The 20970-nt window shown below is 42.3% G+C and overlaps 1 protein-coding gene across 6 annotated transcripts in view; it reads left to right on the top strand.

The window, feature by feature from the left end:
- dmxl2 (Dmx-like 2) overlaps positions 1-20970 on the top strand; it is a 40034-nt gene that overhangs the window by 16515 nt on the left and 2549 nt on the right. For 2 of the 6 annotated variants that reach the window (XM_044353780.1, XM_044353772.1), the window contains exons 21-55: positions 27-193; positions 311-962; positions 1235-1564; positions 1649-1768; positions 2238-2373; positions 3285-3395; positions 3644-3813; positions 4636-4733; positions 4857-5022; positions 5561-5825; positions 5961-6163; positions 6303-6695; positions 7228-7410; positions 7503-7799; positions 7924-8115; positions 8244-8320; positions 8627-8757; positions 9248-9493; positions 9816-9998; positions 10319-10402; positions 11636-11826; positions 11964-12094; positions 12183-12268; positions 12433-12634; positions 14377-14494; positions 16680-16745; positions 17592-17678; positions 17973-18094; positions 18195-18333; positions 19672-19732; positions 19873-20000; positions 20108-20185; positions 20324-20415; positions 20522-20574; positions 20679-20896. In XM_044353780.1, the coding sequence (XP_044209715.1) occupies positions 27-193; positions 311-962; positions 1235-1564; positions 1649-1768; positions 2238-2373; positions 3285-3395; positions 3644-3813; positions 4636-4733; positions 4857-5022; positions 5561-5825; positions 5961-6163; positions 6303-6695; positions 7228-7410; positions 7503-7799; positions 7924-8115; positions 8244-8320; positions 8627-8757; positions 9248-9493; positions 9816-9998; positions 10319-10402; positions 11636-11826; positions 11964-12094; positions 12183-12268; positions 12433-12634; positions 14377-14494; positions 16680-16745; positions 17592-17678; positions 17973-18094; positions 18195-18333; positions 19672-19732; positions 19873-20000; positions 20108-20185; positions 20324-20415; positions 20522-20574; positions 20679-20896 (5976 nt within the window). The remainder of the gene's footprint in view (positions 1-26; positions 194-310; positions 963-1234; positions 1565-1648; positions 1769-2237; positions 2374-3284; positions 3396-3643; positions 3814-4635; positions 4734-4856; positions 5023-5560; positions 5826-5960; positions 6164-6302; positions 6696-7227; positions 7411-7502; positions 7800-7923; positions 8116-8243; positions 8321-8626; positions 8758-9247; positions 9494-9815; positions 9999-10318; positions 10403-11635; positions 11827-11963; positions 12095-12182; positions 12269-12432; positions 12635-14376; positions 14495-16679; positions 16746-17591; positions 17679-17972; positions 18095-18194; positions 18334-19671; positions 19733-19872; positions 20001-20107; positions 20186-20323; positions 20416-20521; positions 20575-20678; positions 20897-20970) is intronic. The other 4 variants (XM_044353811.1, XM_044353800.1, XM_044353790.1 and 1 more) reach the window with 4 other exon arrangements.

Here is a 20970-nt window from a genome sequence, read left to right as displayed (position 1 = left end):
AGTGCTTCTCTTGACCTCTGCTGCAGTTTTCTGGAGAGGACTTCTCCATGCATGTGTCCATCTATGAGTGTGAGTCTACTGGTGGCTCAGAGTGGGTGTTGGAGCAAACTCTCCACCTGGACGACTTTACCAGACCCTCATCAACACTGGATCCAAGAGTCAGTGTGGACTCCAACCTCTTTGTCTATAGCAGGTCAGGAGGTCACTGCTTGTGTGTTTACATCATATTCTGTCAGCCACTGTGTTTTTACCGATACGAGTGTCTCAAAAGTTAATTTTTTTTTAAATTTTTTTTTTCCCCCCATGCCAGGTCTGACCTGTACATGACCAGAGACCATAGCTCGCCCAACATCAAGCACTACGTTCACCTAGACTGGCTGTCAAAAGAGGATGGATCTCATATCCTCACTGTGGGGGTTGGATCTAACATTCTTATGTACGGCCGTATCTCAGGCATGGTCAACGAGCAGACTAGCAGCAAGGAGGGGGTGGCTGTCATCACCCTTCCTCTAGGGGGCAGTATCAAACAGGGGATCCGCTCTCGCTGGATCCTGCTTAGGGCCGTGGACCTCCTGTCCTCTGTGGACGGCACCCCATCTCTGCCGGTTTCGCTGTCCTGGGTGAGGGACGGCATCCTGGTGGTGGGCATGGACTGTGAAATGCACGTGTATGCCCAGTGGCATCAGGACAAAAAGCCTGGTGAGGGAGAGGAGGGCAGCCTCTCATCTGCAGACATTGTTGGAGGTCAAACCGCAGGTTCCTCTTCAGTCTTTGAGGGGAGAGCCAGGTCTAAGAGTGTGTTTGAAGGGAGTGCTGCAGTGGATGAAGCCCTTCGTGCCCCAGCAGGACTTCAGGAAGGAGGACTTTTTGAGGCAGCTCACTCCCTATCCCCAACTCTGCCCCAGTATCATCCCACCCAGCTGTTGGAACTCATGGACCTGGGCAAGGTTCGCCGTGCCAAGGTGAGTGTATTCTTCCTCATTCAGTGACTCCAAAATATGCAAAAGGATTATTTAAACCTCTCAGGTCTTTATTAAAAGTAATAAATCATTAAAATCTATGGGTGGCTTCTATTGAGCGTACAATGAGGACCATCTTTACTGGATTAGACTTACCATAAAGATGCCTCTGGTACTGTCTACAGTAAAATATAAATGGTGATATGTGCTGATCTAGCTCATCTGATCAACAATGTTGTATACCCTGTATAATCAATTTACCCTCTTTATATCAGGCCATCCTCGCCCACCTGGTGAAGTGTATTGCTGGGGAAGTTGCTGTGGTGAGGGATGTGGAGGCAGGTGAGGGCGGAGCAAGGAGACATCTGTCCCGAACCATCAGTGTGACCGGCAGCACAGCAAAAGACACTATCGTAGCTGGCCGCGACGGGGGCAGGGACTACACAGAAATCAACTCCATTCCTCCCCTGCCTCTCTACTCTCTCATGTTGGCTGACCTAGATACGTCCTACAAGGGAGCAGAAGAAGCTGCTAAGGGAACTAAAGTGGCTGACGGCGAAGGGGGCCAGAAGTCCACAGAAGACCAGTATGCGGACCTCTTTCAGGTAGGTACAATTCAAAGAGTTCTTATTCTGTCGTTAAAGGTGTGGTCCAATGTTGCTTTAACACTTTCCTCTCTGTGTTACCAGGTGCCGACAGTTACCACAGATGACTTTGTGAACTTTGCCACTGACAAACCAGAGAAGAAGTCTCGAGTTATCAATCTCTCTCAGTATGGACCTACCTACTTCGGACCAGAGCATGCTCAGGTATCACTGTATATTTTAGAAGGTGATCCCATTTACAACACAATGAAATTTGAATTAGAATTTGTATTACAAGTTGTAAGAATTAAGTGGTTAATAAAGAGGTAATGGCTTAGTAATAACAGGCTAATGATGGTGTGATACCATAGAAACTACAGTACAACAGTAATCATGCAATATCTTGTTAACAACAATGACAATATCTTGGTAATTGTATTGTTCAATGGGGAGCAACATGTCAGTAATAACATAGTAATAACAGGCTGAGCTGCACATGATATTGTTATATCAGGGTAATATTCTCTCAATTAGGATGTGTTTATTATTGCAAAATGTATGCAGATTGAAAGTATAGGGTAATATTGAAGCTGGGTAATATTTAACAACATCAACAGGCTCTTATATAGTAAATTCCATCACTAAGACATCATCATTGTTGTCCTTCACCTGCTCTCTTCCCTCGTCTGTCCAGGTGTTGTCCAGTCATCTCATGCACTCCAGCCTCCCAGGACTGACCAGACTAGAGCAGATGTTCTTGGTGGCCCTGGCTGATACGGTTGCAACCACCAGTGCTGAGGTCACCAGCTCCACTGATCAACAGTACACAGGTCAGTATATTAATCCCTCCATTTATCTCTGTATCATACATTTTTAGCAAAATATTTCAGTTTCAAAGTATTTCATTTGGCGACTACAGCTAATATCAGATTTTTCTGACAATGTCTCCTTTTTCTGATGTTCACAGAACTGGTTGTTTGCAAAAATTTCATTTTTTTTAGTATTTTTAGGTGTTGATTTTTATACTCACAGGTTTTTATATTTAGAGTCATTATAGTGACCTTGATTGATTCTTTTTACATGAACAAGAATCCTCGCCATTCAAGTGTCCTTGAGCAATACACTGACCAGGACTCCAGGGTCTTTATTCTGTTGCTGTCCCTAATAAGAGCATTTCCCCTTTGGGGATGAATAAAGTTTCACCTTATTTTGTATTATGTTCTTTACATGTAAGATACAAGACGCACACATACCTGCAGAATGGTCTTGTATTGTAAATTGGCGTGTTGGCCCGCCTCAGTGTCCATTAACCGTTACCCTTGGTAAGAAATCATATCGTATTAAAGTTGACTAAGGGTAAAGAAAGCATAATTTTTCTTGATTGTGTGTTCCTGCATATAGCTAATCTCCAGCCATCAAATCTTTATTAACATAAACAACATTGCTTATACTGTTCCTCTTTAACTGTACTTAATCAGACACAGCTATTTTTCATTATCTTGTCTTTTTCCTACAATTTTCCATCCTATTTATTTAGTCTTTTGAGAAGAAGATGTTAGCAAGTTGTTCCAGTGCTAAGTAAGCACAGAGAGGGTAATAATGTTCAGGGACACAGTCTGACAGGACCACATGAACTCTAGTGATACTGGAGTTGTAAAGGGCATTGCTTCCTGGCTACCATTTTAATAAAGTGATCCTCTGCTCTGTGGAATAACAACTTCGTGGTGTTGTGTTTGTGTAGGTGGTGAGGCTCTCGATGAGTGTGGACTGAGGTACCTGCTGGCCATGCGTCTTCATACCTGCCTGCTCACCTCTCTTCCCCCCCTCTACCGCATGCAGCTGCTCCACCAGGGTAAAAAAAAAACACTGCTTACTATACTGCTGTTGGCTACCATAATGAACTGTGACATAAAAAGCTATTTTAGAGACCTGCATTGCTTTATGTGACTGTCACTATATTATCCGATTTTGTGGTTATGAGACAGAGATGTCCAGTGCGTTTAATCTTGACAATAAACTGTAAACATCTTGCTCACTTTCTCTCTCTCTCTCTCTCTTCCCGTCTCCCTCCTCTTCTTCCTCTATCTATGTCTGCATCAGGTCTATCAACATGTCACTTTGCATGGGCCTTCCACTCAGAGGCAGAAGAAGAGCTGCTGAACATGATCCCAGCAATGCAGAGAGGTGACCCACAATGGTCTGAACTCAGAGCTGTGGGAGTGGGTTGGTGGATACGTAACATCAACACCCTGCGGAAAATGGTGGAGAAGGTACCAGGATAAATAAAGACTAATAACACCAAGATTCACTGTGAAGAACTGTAAAAATAAATTAGGACCTGCTGTTGGAAGTTCTGTATCATTTCATTTAGTGTATTTTGTTGATTGATTGACACTCTCTAACTTTGAGTATTGGGACTGAGATGTAAACAGAGGTAATGAAGTAGAAAAGGAAATTTGGACTCTTCCACAGTTGGTATACAAGACAACAGATATACCTGACAATATAAAACAATTAAAAAACAGCCCTGCAATTAATTCCAGCTTTGTAAAGCTTATAATGTTTCCTGTGTTTGAAAGGTGGTAGTTCCAACAGACAATTGTAAGATTTTACAATGGCGCATTTATTGCAGGGCTATTGTATTCAGTTGCATCATATTGTCAGGTGTTTCTGTCATTGCACACCCCCCCTGTAGTACAGCCATCAAACCTGTGCTGCATGCAAATTTCAAAGGCAATGTGTCTTGAAATGTGCTTTTTGTCTGTACCAACCAGCTGAACTTTGTTCCCCAAGAGAAGTATATTATAGTTACAATAACTGTTAAGGAGCTAAGACAATTATAAAAATCAATTCAAAGCACAACAAATATAGTAGTTATTAAATGTTATTCTTGAGCCCAGTAATATATAAATGTCTTAAACAGTAGATTAATGATACATTGGTTAAGGGAAACATTCATACTGGTGTTGGTGATGATTTGTTGTTAGTGTTTTGATATTTTGATTTTTATGTTCTCTTTCACTTTAGCCAGTCCACTCAAAAGTAAAATCTGGTACTATTATTTAGTAACTGTAATGTTTGTATGTTATCAGTTAGGTAAAGCTGCATTCCAGAGAAACAACGATCCTTTAGATGCTGCTCTGTTCTACTTGGCCATGAAGAAAAAGGCTGTCCTGTGGGGGCTTTTCAGGTGAGACACATTATTCTGTACTGAGTACTTAACTTATTACTAACTTGTACTAAACTTTACTTTCAACAAAGTTCCTCACAGAACTTTCATTTAATATCAGGCTGAATGTTTCTTTTCTCTTAGATCTCAGCATGATGAGAAGATGACTCAGTTCTTCAAGAACAACTTCACTGAAGACCGCTGGCGAAAGGCAGCTCTGAAAAATGCCTTCTCCCTACTGGGAAAGCAACGCTTTGAACAATCCGCTGCCTTCTTCCTACTGGCTGGATCGCTCAAAGATGCCATAGAGGTGTGAACAACACACACACACTTTTAACCTCAGCAACATATAAGATACTGTCATAGCCTAGTCTGCTTTAGCACTCCATCTCCATTTCCCTCACAGTTGGAGCTCGGCATATCCTTGTTTTATGGAAATACAATGTAAGGTGTCTTGAAATGAAAAGCGTTATATCACTGCATCACTAATTGGGTAGATAGCTGTTGCTGAGAGTCTTGGGCAGCTCTGCAGCTCTAAGCCTTTTAAATCACATATTAGAAGTCTAAATTCCACTGATAAGATACATAAAAAGCCTGCTTAGTTTTCCTTGGCCTGGGTTTACCATACCACACAGTCAAAACATACAGATAGCCAAAAAAATTAAACAAGCATGAGCTTTGGATGCTTCAGCTCCATGCCTTATTGTATTGAAAATCACTACCTCACATTTTTTTACGTACTGTATATATACTTAAATGTCTAAATTTTTAGATCTTACTTACTTATCTTACTTAAACTGCAGTTTTAACCCAGCATCTCCTCTCCTCTGCTGTTCCATGATGTGCAGGTGTTGATGGAGAAGATGGATGATCTCCAGTTAGCCATGATAGTGGCAAGGCTGTATGAGGCTGACTTTGAAAACTCATCCACCTGCCAAGGTCTGCTTTATGAAAAGGTCCTCGGCTGTAACAGGGATGGGAGTGGTTACCACTGTTCCAGACTGCACCCTGACCCGTTCCTCCGCAGCATAGCCTACTGGATCATGAAGGATTACACCCGAGCCCTGGATACACTGTTGGAGCGTATCCCCAAAGAGGATGACGAGAACCCCGGTCAGTTGGTTTGAGACATTTCAATCAGTAGTACACAGCAAAATCCTCTACTAGCCATTTGCTCTGCCCATTATTCGCATTGTGTTCTATACTTAAAGTTTTGTTTTTTCCCTTTCCCCTATCCCTCTGTCTTAGATGTGATGGTGAAATCTTGCAACCCTGTGGTGTTCAGTTTCTATAACTATTTGAGGACACACCCTCTGATCATCCGTCGCCACTTTGCAAATCCAGAGGGCACAGCAACAACTGTGGGCCTCACTGCTGAGAAGAGCTGCGCAGATGAGATCAACCTCATAGAGCGCAAACTGTTCTTCACCACTGCCAACGCACATTTCAAGGTGGGCTCACTTATCAATGGCAGTGGGCCTGGCCCGGTTGTTTCACAGTCCGGTGAATGTAAATTACAAAAGCAAACAGGTGAAGGATATATAAGCAAGTCTTAAGATATGGTTTTAATCACATCCTGATCTTCTGTAGGTGGGCTGCCCGGTTCTGGCCCTAGAAGTGCTGTCCAAGATTCCCAAAGTTACCAAGAAATCTGGCTCCTCACCCCTCAGCAAAGCTTCATCCAAGGCCAACTTAAACTCCACCCAACCCCTGGAAAATGGAACCCAGGGAGGTATGGACTGGGTTTCACCAGCAGCACCTACCATTGCCTGGGGAGGAAACGACAGCATGGGTGGATTGGATTGGAGCCAACCTATGGTCAAGGTGGAGGAAGACGAGCTGAAGCTGGACTGGGGAGAGGACAAGGAAGAGGATGAAGACGAAGATGATGATGGTCTGACTATGAAGAAACCAGAGGCTGAGACCAAAGCAGACGGAGGCTCAGAAAGTGGTGGTCCCAAACTGCAGAGAGAGGACTCACAGGTTGGACAAAAATATTGGAATATTGGAAAAATATTGAATCAATGATAATAATACATATTTGAAATGTTCAAAATCATACATCTACCCCCAAAAATAAATATTACATATAAGTTATTTAGCTCATCTCAAGATATTTTCCTGAAAGGGTCTGAATGGAATTGACACTGTCAATTTGCAATGTAAAGCCTCACCACTTAAAAAAAAAAAACAAACAAAACAAAAAACAGGTGACACACAAAGTATGTAGAAAGTGAGCTTGAGGCCCGTTAAGGACTTGAATTGTGGATTTTGACAGCCCTAAGATCTCTGGACTTCACTGATACACTCCTGTAAAGTCCATGACTCTGCAAGTGCAGGGAAGTCCACACATTTAGATTCAGCCAGTCATTGAGCTCACGGGTTAAGTCTCTTATCCACTGTCAAAGAACTAACGTCAGAATGTCACCTGATGACGTCATCTATCCAAGTATTGAACCTCCGACAATAAAATGCTAATTCTAATTTTCCTTTAACTCACTTTCACATTTTTCAGGGTGAGTCAGAGGTGGATGTGATAGCAGAGCAGCTGAAGTTCCGTGCCTGTCTAAAAATCCTGATGACAGAGCTGCGTACGCTGGCCACAGGCTTCGAGGTGGATGGAGGGAAGCTCCGCTTTCAGCTCTACAGCTGGCTGGAGAAAGAAATTGCAGCCATGCATAAGATCTGTAACTACAAGGTAAACTCTAGTAATATTTGATGTAATCTATACAACTTAATATTCACTAATGCATGAAAACTATTAGCAAACGTGTTTTTATGAACATGCAGGTGGAAGGGAAGGAGGATGATTCAGAGGTGGAGCGCTGGGGAGAACGAGCAGCATCACTGGACATATCAGACGAGGCCCTGGAGCGTATTGAGGCGGGGGCCTACGAGCGTCACCAGATGGAGCGCAGACGTCTTCAGGCCAAGCAGCAGCACTCTGAGAGACGCAAGGCATGGCTGAGGAAGAACCAGGCCCTGCTGAGGGTCTTTCTTTCCTACTGTAGCCTTCATGGAGCTAAGGGAGGAGGAGTCACCTCTGTACGCATGGAGCTTCTGTTCCTTCTGCAGGAGAGCCAGCAGGTACACACACACACACACACACACACACACACACTCATACAGACATGTATCTGAAGTAATTTTCTAATTGTCTTTCCTCAGCAAAAGCAAATAAACATCTTTGTGTCTCACACTCTCTCTGTAGGAGACCACAGTGAAGCAGCTGCAGTCTCCCCTGCCTCTGCCCACTACACTGCCTCTGCTATCAGCTTGCATTGCCCCCACCAAGACGGTCATAGCCAATCCTGTTCTCCACCTCAGCAACCACATTCACGACATCCTCCACACCATCACCCTCATGGAGACTCCGCCACATCCCGACATCATGGATGACCGGGTCAGAACTCAAATAAGAATCTCTAGTTTATAGAGACAAAGTGTAGAGCCGGACTGTAGCCTTTGACACAGTCATCTGTGACATGGTTCATTTTGATGTTGACTAAGTGTCTGTCTCTTCACCCTCAGGTGAATGCGCTGCACACTCTAGCAGCATCTCTGTCTGCTTGCGTCTATCAAGCACTGTGTGACAGCCACAGTTACAGGTAACCTCTCTCTCTCTCTCTCCTCTCTCATACATTTTAATTCATACAGGCATATTTTGTGTGCCTCTGCAGTGCAGAGCCACATGTCCAACAGTCTGCAAAATTTTATGTGCCCTCCTTAAAACAAAAATATGACTCCACCTTAGACAAGAGACAGAGACAAAAGATTGATGTTATTCAATTCATTTCCCTCTAGAAAAGAAAGCAAATGTACCTACCAAAATGTTGATTTATCCCCTTCAAGTGTATTATGATGCATTGTATGGCTGGGACTCACAGTGCACATTACTGTTATTGACTTTGCAGCAGCCAGACAGAGGCCAACCAGTTTACAGGGATGGTGTACCAGGGCCTCCTGCTCAGTGAGAGAAAACGACTCCGCACAGAAAGCATTGAGGAACATATAACCCCAAACTCCGCTCCTGCACAGTGGCCAGGTATTTTTTTTTATTATTTTGAAAAAGACATCTTTACTATTGGGGACTGGCTTTTCATTCACTTGGCATTTAACATGCTGGTCATAATACAAATAGTTTTATTTTTAGTTTTAGAGACTGAAGCTAAGTTAGATCTTTTTTCCAGAATCCTCACTGAATGCATAGAAACTTAAAAATGTGTGAGCATCAAAGACAAGATTGAGAGAGAATATGAGAAGCAGAGGGAGAGGATGAGCAGAGCAAAGCAAAGCAGGCTGTCTGTGTTTATGCAGAGAGGCAGATGGTGTTCTATAATAGGAGCTTCATGGCCTCTGGGAAGGAAACGGAAAGGCAGAGACTGATCACGCCATCATGCGAATGTTTCATAAATGTGTTCCTGTATTGTGCAGAGACAGTGTTTTTGTTCTGCTGTGGAGGCTATTTTTATAAATTACGTGTCGATCTATTACGCAAATGCAATGTCATGTGTGTGTTTGTCCTCTTTCTCCAGGTGTGTCGTCCCTGATTTCTCTGTTGACGTCTGCCAGGGAGGAGGACCAGCCAAGGCTCAACGTGCTGCTGTGCGAAGCGGTCGTGGCGGTTTATCTCGCATTGCTCATCCATGGCCTGGGCACTCATAGCAGCAATGAACTTTTCCGCCTGGCAGCACATCCCCTCAACAACCGCATGTGGGCCGCCGTCTTTGGAGGAGGAGCCAAAGTCATAATTAAGCCAAAGAGGCCTGAGACCCCACCAGGTAATTAATTATTTTGATGTTAATTAGACCTTTATTTCCATCATGTCATGTCTTTGTCTCTAGTCTTCTCCCTGGTCTTCACAACTTGTCCCTATCCCTGTACTATTCTCCTCCCCGTTGTCCTCTTCACCTCAATCTGTTGGCTTTCTACATCATGACTTATCTCTGATCTGAGGCAAAGCTTCCATCTCTCTGGGTCTGTTTACATAGTTACATAGACATCCAATAGTCCTGTCCTGTTGATGCTCCTAAGATGCTGCTACTGCTGCTGCTGCTGCTGTGTAGTGTCTTGTGTGAGTGTGCCCTCTGCCCTGTGTCCCAGTGCCAGCTGACTTTGAGGCAGCCAGGCCAGAGGAGTCTCAAGAGACAGGAAGACCTGAGCAGAGCAGCCTCACCCTAAACCCCCAACCCATCCCCACAGAAACCCAGCCCCCCAAACGACCCCTTCCTTCCATTTCAAGGGGAGAGGGGTTGGGCACTGTGGCACCAGCAACTAAGGCCAGCTGTGAGTAACTAGGCTGGTGGATTGCAGTGCTGGTTTGCAGGATTGCAGTGCATGGTAATTGTACTGGTTTGCATTGTTGCAGATGCTTGACTGACCCCTCTCTCTCTTGTGAAGCTACTACTTGAATGTCCATCACAAACAGCAAAGCCTACTAGTGCTATGAAGACAGTCATCTGTGTTCATTGTTATGATAAGCCAACAGCTCTGTGTGTCTGTGCGAGTGTGTGTGTGTGTGTGTGCGTACTGCATTGCATGTATTGTACATGTTGTAACGTCCTCTATGCTCATCTCATTGTGTCATTCCTGTTGTGCCACTGAAGCAACAGCTGGGCCTAGCAAGGAGTGTTCAGAAGCCAAGGCTGAGCAGCCCCCTCAGACTAAATCTGAATCTGAGACTAAACCAGGTACACCTTGAGAGGTTATTAGACTATTAAAACAGTAGATCTGAAACTCTGTAAGTAGTTCTTTTCGTCCAGTTTGTAGTATTAAATGTTTAAAAACTATGTGAATGGAAACTGTCTAACAGTAGTTTGTAGTAGAAGTAATGACTTCACCGTAGCTCTCCTGTGAGTTAAGTGAACTGTTTGTCTGCATTAGATTTTTAGATTTGTAGAAATTATACCGTTTTCTGAGTAGCTCTGTGCTAAAAGTCTGTTGACTGAACTTGACACTGTTCATCCATATTCATGAGGCCAAAGTAGCCTGTGCTCACATTGTATTTGTGGGGGAGAAAGATACAGGATGGCATTTAGACTCTGTACCACTGTAGGGTCAGAGATAGTTCTCAGTGAAGTGGAACCTTTTGAAGAACTGAGTAAGAGGAGAGAGGATCTTAAATGCCAGCCTGTTGATAAGAATCACTTTACCAAATGTTAAAAAGTCTGCTCTTTTGAGGGCAACTGCACACTTACATGCCACAAACACACAGCCAGACACAAATGTTACACACTGATATTTCCTCCATCACACTCTAAATAACTCTCATTCTTAGAGAAAATAAACATCTTACAGTCACCAATCTCATCTTGTGTTTGTCTCCCTTAAGCGCTGCGGATACAAGAAAACGCTTAGCACATGATTGCACAACAAATTCACCATCATTGTTGTGTTTTCTGTGTGTATTTTGCGCAGTGCACTACATCAAATATTTACTTATTCAATTATGTAATGGGCTGTGTAGTATTTATGTTTCTAACCACACTGTCTACTCTGGTTTGTGTCTTATCTTGTTTTGTCTGGTGCGATGCCAGAGGTAGTCACCCAGGATAATGGTGCAGGTTTGTGCACAAGCTAGTGAGTCTTGCCCTGTGCCTCCATCCTAAACGTTTGTCTGTTGTGCATTTGTGTCTCTCTTTTTCAAATGTATTGATTTTTCTTTTGTGTGCTATGACTCATAAAAGTCATAGAACTCAGTGACTCAGAACTCAGTCACTAAGAACCACAATTTAGGCATTTTTATACAGTTAATATCGATAATTTATCATTCTGCTCTATTGTGGATGTATACCGTGTTCTGTGTAGAGTGTCGATGCAGTTTACTTCCTCCTGATTCTTGACCTTCTTTTAACTTTACAATGAGACTAATGCGAAGTTCACCATTTGAACAATGCCATGTCTTCATTCTGTCCTCCCCCCAGTCGCTCCCCCTCAGCCCCCAGCAGAGGACGTTGACCGATACAGACGAAGGTTCAACATGAGGATGCTGGTCCCTGGACGCCCTGTAAAGGAGCCACCAGCCACACCACCTCCTGTGCCCACTGAGAGACCCGCCTACAGGGAGAAGTTCATTCCCCCAGAGCTGAGCATGTGGGACTATTTTGTGGCCAAGGCAAGGCATTTGAATGACCATATATGTGAAGGCAGCTTATGAAATCTGTGATTCATAGTCTTCAGGTTATTAAAAAGTTATCCTGTTCTCTCGCCCTCTCTGCCTTTATTTTTCTATCATTATTTCCTCCCTCTCAGCCCTTCCTGCCGCTGTCAGACAGCAATGCTCTGTGTGATTCAGATGAAAGCGGCGCAGAGGATGATGAAGATGATGACGCCTTCCTTTCTGATACACAGATAACAGAGCACTCTGACCCCAACTCCTACAGGTACGGTTTGGCTTCTTTTGTTTCCCTGCAGCCTAATGTGAAGCTTTGCTTCCAATTTTAATTCTCTGCATGTCTGTCTGGTACGTAGCTGGGCTCTGATCCGCCTGGTCATGGTGAAACTGGCTCATCACAGCGTCAAGAACTTCCTCCCTCTCACTGGCCTTGACTTTACAGGTACACACCCACCCCATCATGTTGACCCTAAAAAGCTTAAATCTATTCTTCATGAAACTACACAGAAGTATTTTGAGAATAATCTGTAGAAATATATATAAATAAACTATTTATTGGTGTTTTAGTTGCTTGTATATGTATATTTATATGTGTTTGTGTCACAGATCTGCCAGTCATATCCCCTCTCAGCAATGCTGTGTTGAAGACTTTAGAGAATTGGGAACAGCTTCTGCTGGAGCGAATGAACAAGTTTGATGGCCCGCCTCCCAACTACATCAACACTTACCCTACTGACCTCAGCGCAGGAGGTGGCCCCGCCATACTGCGACACAAGGCCATGCTGGAGCCAGACAACACACCCTTCAAGTGAGAATTAAATGATATATTTAGAAATACATAGACACACATTCACTCACCAGGGCTGGGTGATTAAAAACACTACGCCACAAATCTAATTATTTTACTTGCATATTATGTACTACCACTGCAATACTAACACCCCAAGTAAGACATATTGCTAGAGGGCATTAGTGTAGTTCAGGAGCCCAACTAGCCACTAAGTTTAAAAGTAAAACATAAATGTAATTGATTAATCAATCAGGACGATTAAATAGGCAATAAATATTAAACAAAACCTTAACAAGACAATGAGTCTACAGCCACAGTAGCAGCTCTAGGAGGCTGTACTTGCACAGTGGTGCTTTGAGCTAAACACTAACATCAGCATGCTAACATGCTACTAATGACATGGAAATGAAATGCTCACCATGTTCACCATCTCAGTTTTGCATGTTTAGCATGCTAACATGCTGGCATGCTATTTAGCATAAAACATGATGGTATTTAAGTCAGTTATTATGATTCACCCTGAGGGGGATCTGGTTATCCATCTAATAGTTGTTGAGATATTTCAGTCTGGACTGAAGTGGTGGACCGACCAATAGACTGACATTGCCATCCCTAAAAATCATGTCTGAAATACATCCAATGTCAGAAAATGTGCAAAGTCTCACAGCTGGAGCCCCCAAAAAATCTAAGTCATGAGTTTTCTTGCAAACAAACATCTTTAAATTCAGAGTTACTCATCAGAAGACACTGTGTTTATCCTTGAGGTCTAACAAACCTATTTAGACCTCATTGATATTTTAGACCTCATGTATGTAAATCTTGCATTGTTCACATCCATGTTTACTAGCTTGCTGTCGTCCTCTTTCCAGCTTTTATTGGTGCATTTCTGCATTTTATGGCACATTACAGCCACTTGTAGATCATTGGAATAGTGTGAAACCATCGGCAGGTCTGTCTATCCTGAGACAAAGAAAAAATGGAGACCCACTCATATTCATTCCACCGGGCACCTTTAAGCTTTTTAGCTTTTCTGAAGGGCACAAACCCAACAATTTGTCAGGGCAACCACAATGTTGCCTTGGGTTTGAGAAGCAGTATCCCCTGACCAAACCACATCTCTTGAGTGTTAACAGCAAGTGTCCTTGAGCCAACCACAGAAGCTCTCAAGGCATTTTGTATTCAGGGATACAAGCTCAGTAGCAAATTATTAGCGTATACTGCACATATAAAGCTCTGCCATGAAGTAAAATGAGTTTATCTAATGATATGATAAAATTTTAAATACTTTGGTTACACATGTGCACACTTAGCGTAATTGAACAGCCAAGTCATTGGTTAAATGTGATGGAAATGTTGACACTTGTATGTACTGTATATTGTGTATTTACATTTTACCACAAGTTGCAATCACTAAAGCAAAACGTGGTTTTACTGCTTATAGTTTTACCTGTTTTCACAAGTTATGTCAGTTATGTCCACATAGTTCATATTTAGTTTAAACAAAACAGAGGAAGGGAAACTGATAATAAAATTATTTTGCTCTAATTTGACTCTTAATCCATTTTAATAATGTATATATGCATTTATCATAACATAAACCAAATACATTGTAAATTTCAGTTACATATCCTGTGTATTTATGTGTGAAGTATCAGATCATCTGCTGTTCTGTGGCACTGAAAATAAACCATGACGTAAGCCCTCTTACTGGATGCATTCATGTCTTATAAATGTATTTTTGTTCATGTTTTTACTTTCAGGACAAAGAACCATCAGTCCTTTCCAGCGAGACGTCTGTGGCATTTCCTGGTCAAACAGGAAGCTCTTCAGGAGACTTTAATCCGTTACATCTTCACTAAGAAAAGGAAGCAGAGTGAGGTCAGCATCCCACATATGTGAAAATATTTAGGTTTTGTTTTTTCCCGATTCAGTGTTTATTACCAGTGAGGGTGAAACCAGCTATGTTTAATTATGTATTAATGGTCATGTAGTTCAAATCTACACCAGAATGTTTGCATTTTCCCTTCCTTGTTCACTTCCCCTAATACTTTATTGGCCCAAATATAAATCTAGATAATCTTGGAAATTTCATTTTTTAAAATGTGTTTGTCTCACATTTAAAAATTAGAAACTTGTCGACCTAGGATGAAGAGAGGTAGTGAAAAAATGTGGCTTGAAAGAAGGCTATAATAACCATGTGACACCAATTTTAAAATCATGGTGATTGATTAGATACAGTCTAGAGGACTGCATTGGGAATGGGTCCCACGGACAATGCAACTCTTTCAGGAGCGGGTGGTTTTAACTTTGCTGCGGGCGGGAGCTGGCGGTCAAAAAATAAACTGCGGGTCTCAGGATTTAGCCAACACTGCAGGCTGACTCACAGAGCCAGGCGGAGTGCTCAGTCAGCGCTCCTCCCTGATACCACTACCTGCTGCCGCTCCTTGTCACACACATACACACACACACACTTATGAGTGCGCACCACCAGCTGCTGCAACCTAAACCAAAGAACAGAAACACCAAACAATGTGAACATTATGCGATACCGCAGTTTTTTACTACTTTCGTGCTCATTTAGGAGATAACGGACTTGTTTCATGCCGTGATCATTAGCAGCACTACTCCTGATCAAGGAATCATAACAAAATAAAACAACCACAGCCGACACATGTTCTAAAATAAGAATGCTAAAATGAATAAATACACTGTAATTTTGCCCAAGAACAGGCATATTCTCTAGAACATCATTTCGCTACGTCATTACCAACAGGTACGCATCTCTTTAATAACACCACACAATAAAATAACACGTCTTCCCTACGACACCAAATCAATGCAACTCTATTGTGCGGGCGTGAATGGTCAGAATGTTTGCGGGTGCAGGTGGGAGTGGACACACACGTTGTGGAAGCGGGCAGTAATGGTTAGAAATCCAGCAGGAGCAGAATTAAGAAAACAGTCCCACGCAGGGCTCTAAACAGTCATCAAACAATTATCAGGCTGCCAAGATATGTGATGTCACAGGATGTTAGAAAATGAAAAGCCTTGAAAATCTGATTCAAAGAACATGACAGGAGAGTGTGTAAGTACTGCTAAAAACAGAATGAATTAATAAGTATTACTTAACATGCTATTTTAAAAACAAATAACTAAATAAAGTAATTACCATACTTTATTTTTATCATTTTATTTTTGTTGCTCTACTCATTTTTAACGTGACAATATGTTTAAAAGATACAATACATCTGCCTCTCTGTTTCTCTTCTTCAAAACAGGGACATTATAAATTTGGGCCAATTCAGTATTTGTTTTCTTCATGTCACTTCATTCCACATTGCACAGCATGTATAGGTTGCCCACATTAACGTTAAACTGAATGTACACACCATCCTCATAGTTTTCTGCATCGCAAGACACTTAGAGATTAAAATGTATTGAGATTTTCCATCAGAGACCTTAAGGCTTTGGTAATTTGTCTTAATAATTGACTGTTTGACACATAAATTTACATGCTTGTGGGGTATTTTGAAACCCCGGTCTTACCCATGTATCCAAATCTATCAATCTATTGTGATAAACTGAGCATTTATCTCTATTGTTGATATTATTGTAATTATTGTTATTCTTGCTTTGACTCTCAGACATCTTTATTTAAGTACAGGACAGTGCCTTCTATGATGTCTGGGTCTAGTTGTTATTATTATGTAATCACTTTCATGACAGTCTGCTACTGTAGCTGCAAGACCAAAATGGTCCCAAGTGCTTTGTTTCTTATTATTACAACATTAATGTCAGTCTTTGCTAACTGTAGTGGACAGATCTTCAGATAACAGCAGCAGTCAGATCTACAGTTCATATATCCATTAGTCCTGAGGCATGACTGTAGCTACATGTTAATGAGGTGGACTGAGCTCAGAGCTCAGAGTGCATTTTATCAACAAGATCAACATTTTTCATTTTCTTTTCATCCCATGTTTTATTTTTCTGTTTGTGCATGTGTTTTGTGTCGTGCCGTGTTGGTGTGTTTTGTGTCTATATTGCCTTTGTGTGTGTTGTGTAGCTTTTAGACAACCATATGGACCATGTAACCCCAAACTGCATAGCAGGAGCTAGCAGTCCAAATAAGGTAGTATCATTTACTGTACCAGCCCAGGCCCTGGCTCTGTCTGTCCGTCTGTCTATCAAGGAGAGTCACTGCAAAGCCAAGCTTGGAGGAGCAAGTGCATTAAACCTTAAAAGAACGATTGTGCACCACTCGCACAGGGTTTAAGTTTAAAGGTTGTGGTCAGAAATTTCAACAAATGAGTACCTGTGGGAAAAGATTTTGATATCTCCTCTCCAGCTTGGCCTGATAGTGACTGGTCCTTCAGTTATTCTGGCATAAAATCTACTCAAGGCTATAAGGCTTAGATCTAACGTCTAATCTTTCCCTCTCACCGGGACACCACTCATATAACCTCATATCCAATCCCTGCCTATAACACATCTCCTTGTGTTTCTCACTCCTTTCTCCTATCTAGCTGGACTGATTCTGCTGGACCCAAAAGCAAAAAAAAAAATCGTCCCTTTAAGAAAATCGGACCTACTAACTTGCATGCTCAATGTCAGGGCTGTGTGAGGCTTGCTAATCCTGCAGAGTGTTTTCACTGGGGAAACCAAATCAGCAGTCAAAGTTGTCGACATTTACTTGTGTATCTCTACATGTCAAATTCTCCTGTAACTACCCTTGTGAATGTGGCTATACCTGATGCTACCTTCACATTAAGTGGAGATATCATTTGATGGCTCAAAGCAACAGCTGGTGCTTTTTGGAAGTACATTTCTTCCACTTTTCTCCTTATTGGATGAAATTAACTTAATACTAACATTATTTCTGAAAATAGACTTCTGAATATCTTTTTTTTTTTCTCAGTGGAGTACCCTAGTTTAATGTTCTTTAACCCTGATGTATCTGCTTTCTTGGCTTTTCCAGGTGGAGGCAGATCTGGGCTATCCAGGAGGCAAGGCAAAAATCATTCACAAGGAGTCTGACATAATCATGGCATTCGCAATCAATAAGGTGAGTTGAGTTATAAAAATACTGGGTAACTCATAATTTTATGAGTCTGTTATTTCCTAATGATTTTCGAGGGCATTTCCTGGAAAGAACTGTGTAATTTGATAGTAAGTATACACAAAACACAGACAAAGTTGTAAGACAGATGCTACCAAATAAGTCCTTTTCAAAGCAACCTCTCTCTGAATATGCAACATACAGCATATCCGTTTCTTTCTTGGAAATTATAAGAAACTGTGGTCAACTTCACCCTTAATGTTACCCTTTTCTCTCCTCCCTGCTCCCCTCCTCTCCCAGGCTAACTCCAATGAGATAGTGCTGGCCTCCACTCATGATGTCCAGGAGGTGGACGTGTCTACTCTGGTGGCCGTCCAGCCCTACACCTGGATAGGGGAGGACTTTGATAAGGAGTCTCGCAGGTCAGATCATCTTCTACAAGATAATTTAATTCCACACTGCACAAACTCGGCATCTCCAAAGAAAACAGTGAGAGAATACGGTTGTGTTTTTGTTTTACAGCTCTGACGACATAGACCACCGTTCCTCTCACACCAACATTGCCCAGGCTAGCTCTGTCCCCTTTGCACCACCACAGATGCCGGTCTCTGCATCCATGCCATGGCTTGGCAGCGGGCAGACCAGCATGGGAGCCAGTGTGGTATGAGTTTATGCACTACAAACACAGATATATACAAACACACAGTTAAACCAGGCAGCAATATATGTGCAGTTGTTAGAAGTTGCCAGTAGGGGGAACCTAAGCACTGTTTTGGCTCCTACAGACTGCATGTGACTCTGCAGTCTTTTCATTTCATAACATTTCGTGCTCCACGATAGATGCAGTAAAGCTGCAGGAAAGTTTTACATTTACACGAGGGATTCAGAATTTAAAAAGGCAATTGACTACTTGGATTTTTATTCTGCAGTTTGTGGCCCTTGCACATATTCATGAGAAGTTTATATTTCTAATTCTTATCAATGTCGAGCAAAACTGAGCCATGACGACTAAACAGCTGGCCTGCTGAGTCTATGGAGGCTGATACAGAGAGGGGGGTGGGTTTGCACGACAGAGATGTACGTATATAAACACAGATAGCACCAGCTCTCACAGCCGGCTACCCAAGGTACAGATTTGCGTCACACTGTCACACAGCCAGGGTTCTCCATGTCCCAGCCATTTTGATAAATGTTATGTGTGATACACTGAGCAAGACAGGACAGAGGGTTTCATACAGCTTCAGTGGATTACAAAAGGGAGTTTCTAAAGTAAGCAGAGTGTTTTGCTCTCATGTCTGAGCTAAAGCGGAGAGCTTTGTCAAAACTTTCCTGTAGTTTTTGAGAACAATAGATGTGTTTGCTGACTGTTTAAGGCTTGTTTTATGGCTAGTGTTGCATTATTCGGCAATAAAGAACCACCACACGAGACGTCCTCCAATGCACCTTATAAATTAATTGTAATAACACATTTAGTAGGACTGGAACCACAAATTTTGAGGAATTGATTAATCATTTTCTGAAGAAAAGTGGTATGCTGAAATATGCAGGTGTAAACACTGTAAACTGTAAGCAATTATTTTTTGTATTTAAAATATTGGAGATGACATTAAAAATAACTGGAAGGAGTTGAAGTGTCAGTTTAAGTCTAAGCACAGAAATGAGTTTAAGTTTCATTAAGTGAAAGTGCTTGAATCACCTGAAATAAGTTGAAGTGTTACTGAAGTGTCAGTTAAGAGTTAAATCTAGTGGAGTAAACATTTAATTTAACATATTTAAATGTTTACGGTCACATCCTGTAGTTTTGTTTTGCACCACAAAACACAGAACATTTATTTTTAAATTAAAACAGGACAAAAATCTAAATAATTTTACTAACCATTTAACAGCCTTATTAGTAAGTTTATCATTAAACTGATGAGTTTTCCAGCAGAACACTGTTGAAGGTTTTTACATAATAATTGTTGGTCATCTGGATGTTTTTTTTTTTTATGTTTTTCAGATAATGAAGAGAAATCTAAACAATGTGAAGAGAATGACATCCCACCCCATATATCAGTATTGTAAGTGTCTGCATTTAAGTCTGTGCATAGCAGGTCATCACCAATATACGGTTGAGTCTTTCTGTCTTTGTCCCTGTTTCACCTTCTTACTACTCACGTGTGTGTGTTTGTGTTTGTGTCTGCGTCTGCACACACGTCAGACATGACAGGGGCTCAGGACGGCAGTGTGAGAATGTTTGAATGGAACAGACCTCAGCAGCTCATCTGCTTCAGACAAGCAGGCAACGCTCGAGTCACCCGACTCTATTTCAATTCCCAGGGCAATAAGGTACACACACACACACACACACACACACACAGACACACACACACTGCACCGCCTGTGTTTTGTCTATTTAATGTGGTGTCTCTAATTGCTCTGTATTCTGCTTGTAGTGTGGAGTTGCTGATGGAGAGGGCTTCCTCAGTCTCTGGCAGGTCAACCAGACATCCTCCAACCCTAAACCCTACCTGGTGAGCTCACCTCCCACCTGCCCCGCCTCCTTTAACACCTCCCCAGCACACACAAAACACATCCTTAGAAAACAAAATATTGATAATTAACATTTAATACGTAGTCTGTGTTTTTCACGTCCCTGTTCTTGCTGACAGAGTTGGCAGTGCCACACTAAGACCTGCGGAGATTTTGCCTTCATCACGTCCTCCAGCCTCATCGCCACAGCCGGACAGTCCAATGATAACAGGTCAGCATCAGCACTGAACTAACTTGAGGAACGCCACTATTTAACCAACGCTGCTCTTTGTCTGTCAGTACTGACTAATATTATCTTCTATTTACTTTGTCCACAGAAACGTATGCCTGTGGGACACTCTGATTTCACCTAGCAATACTATGGTCCATGGTAAGACATCCAAAACACTTCAAACAAGATTATTCCAGTGATCTTTCCTGTATGTCAAGTTGTTTTATGATCCATTTCACATTTCCTCCCTCCCACACTCTCAGCGTTCCCCTGCCATGAGAACGGGGCCACTGTGCTGCAGTATGCTCCCAAACAGCAGCTGCTGATCACTGGAGGCAGAAAGGGCTTTGTGTGCGTGTTTGACATCCGCCAGAGACAGCTGCTCCACACTTTCCAGGCCCATGACTCAGCCATCAAGGCCCTCGCACTGGATGCCTTCGAGGACTTCTTCGTCACTGGATCTGCAGAGGGCAACATGAAGGTGACAGACACATACTCCACTCACTCACTCATCCGCTCGCCAGAGCACATTTGATGATAAATGTCCCCTTCTAG

This window comes from Thunnus albacares, chromosome 1 (genome assembly GCF_914725855.1).
Source record: "Thunnus albacares chromosome 1, fThuAlb1.1, whole genome shotgun sequence".
In the NCBI taxonomy this organism is placed as follows: Eukaryota; Metazoa; Chordata; class Actinopteri; order Scombriformes; family Scombridae; genus Thunnus; species Thunnus albacares.
Note: the sequence above shows the minus strand (reverse complement) of the source record. Positions and strands in the feature narration are given on the sequence as shown.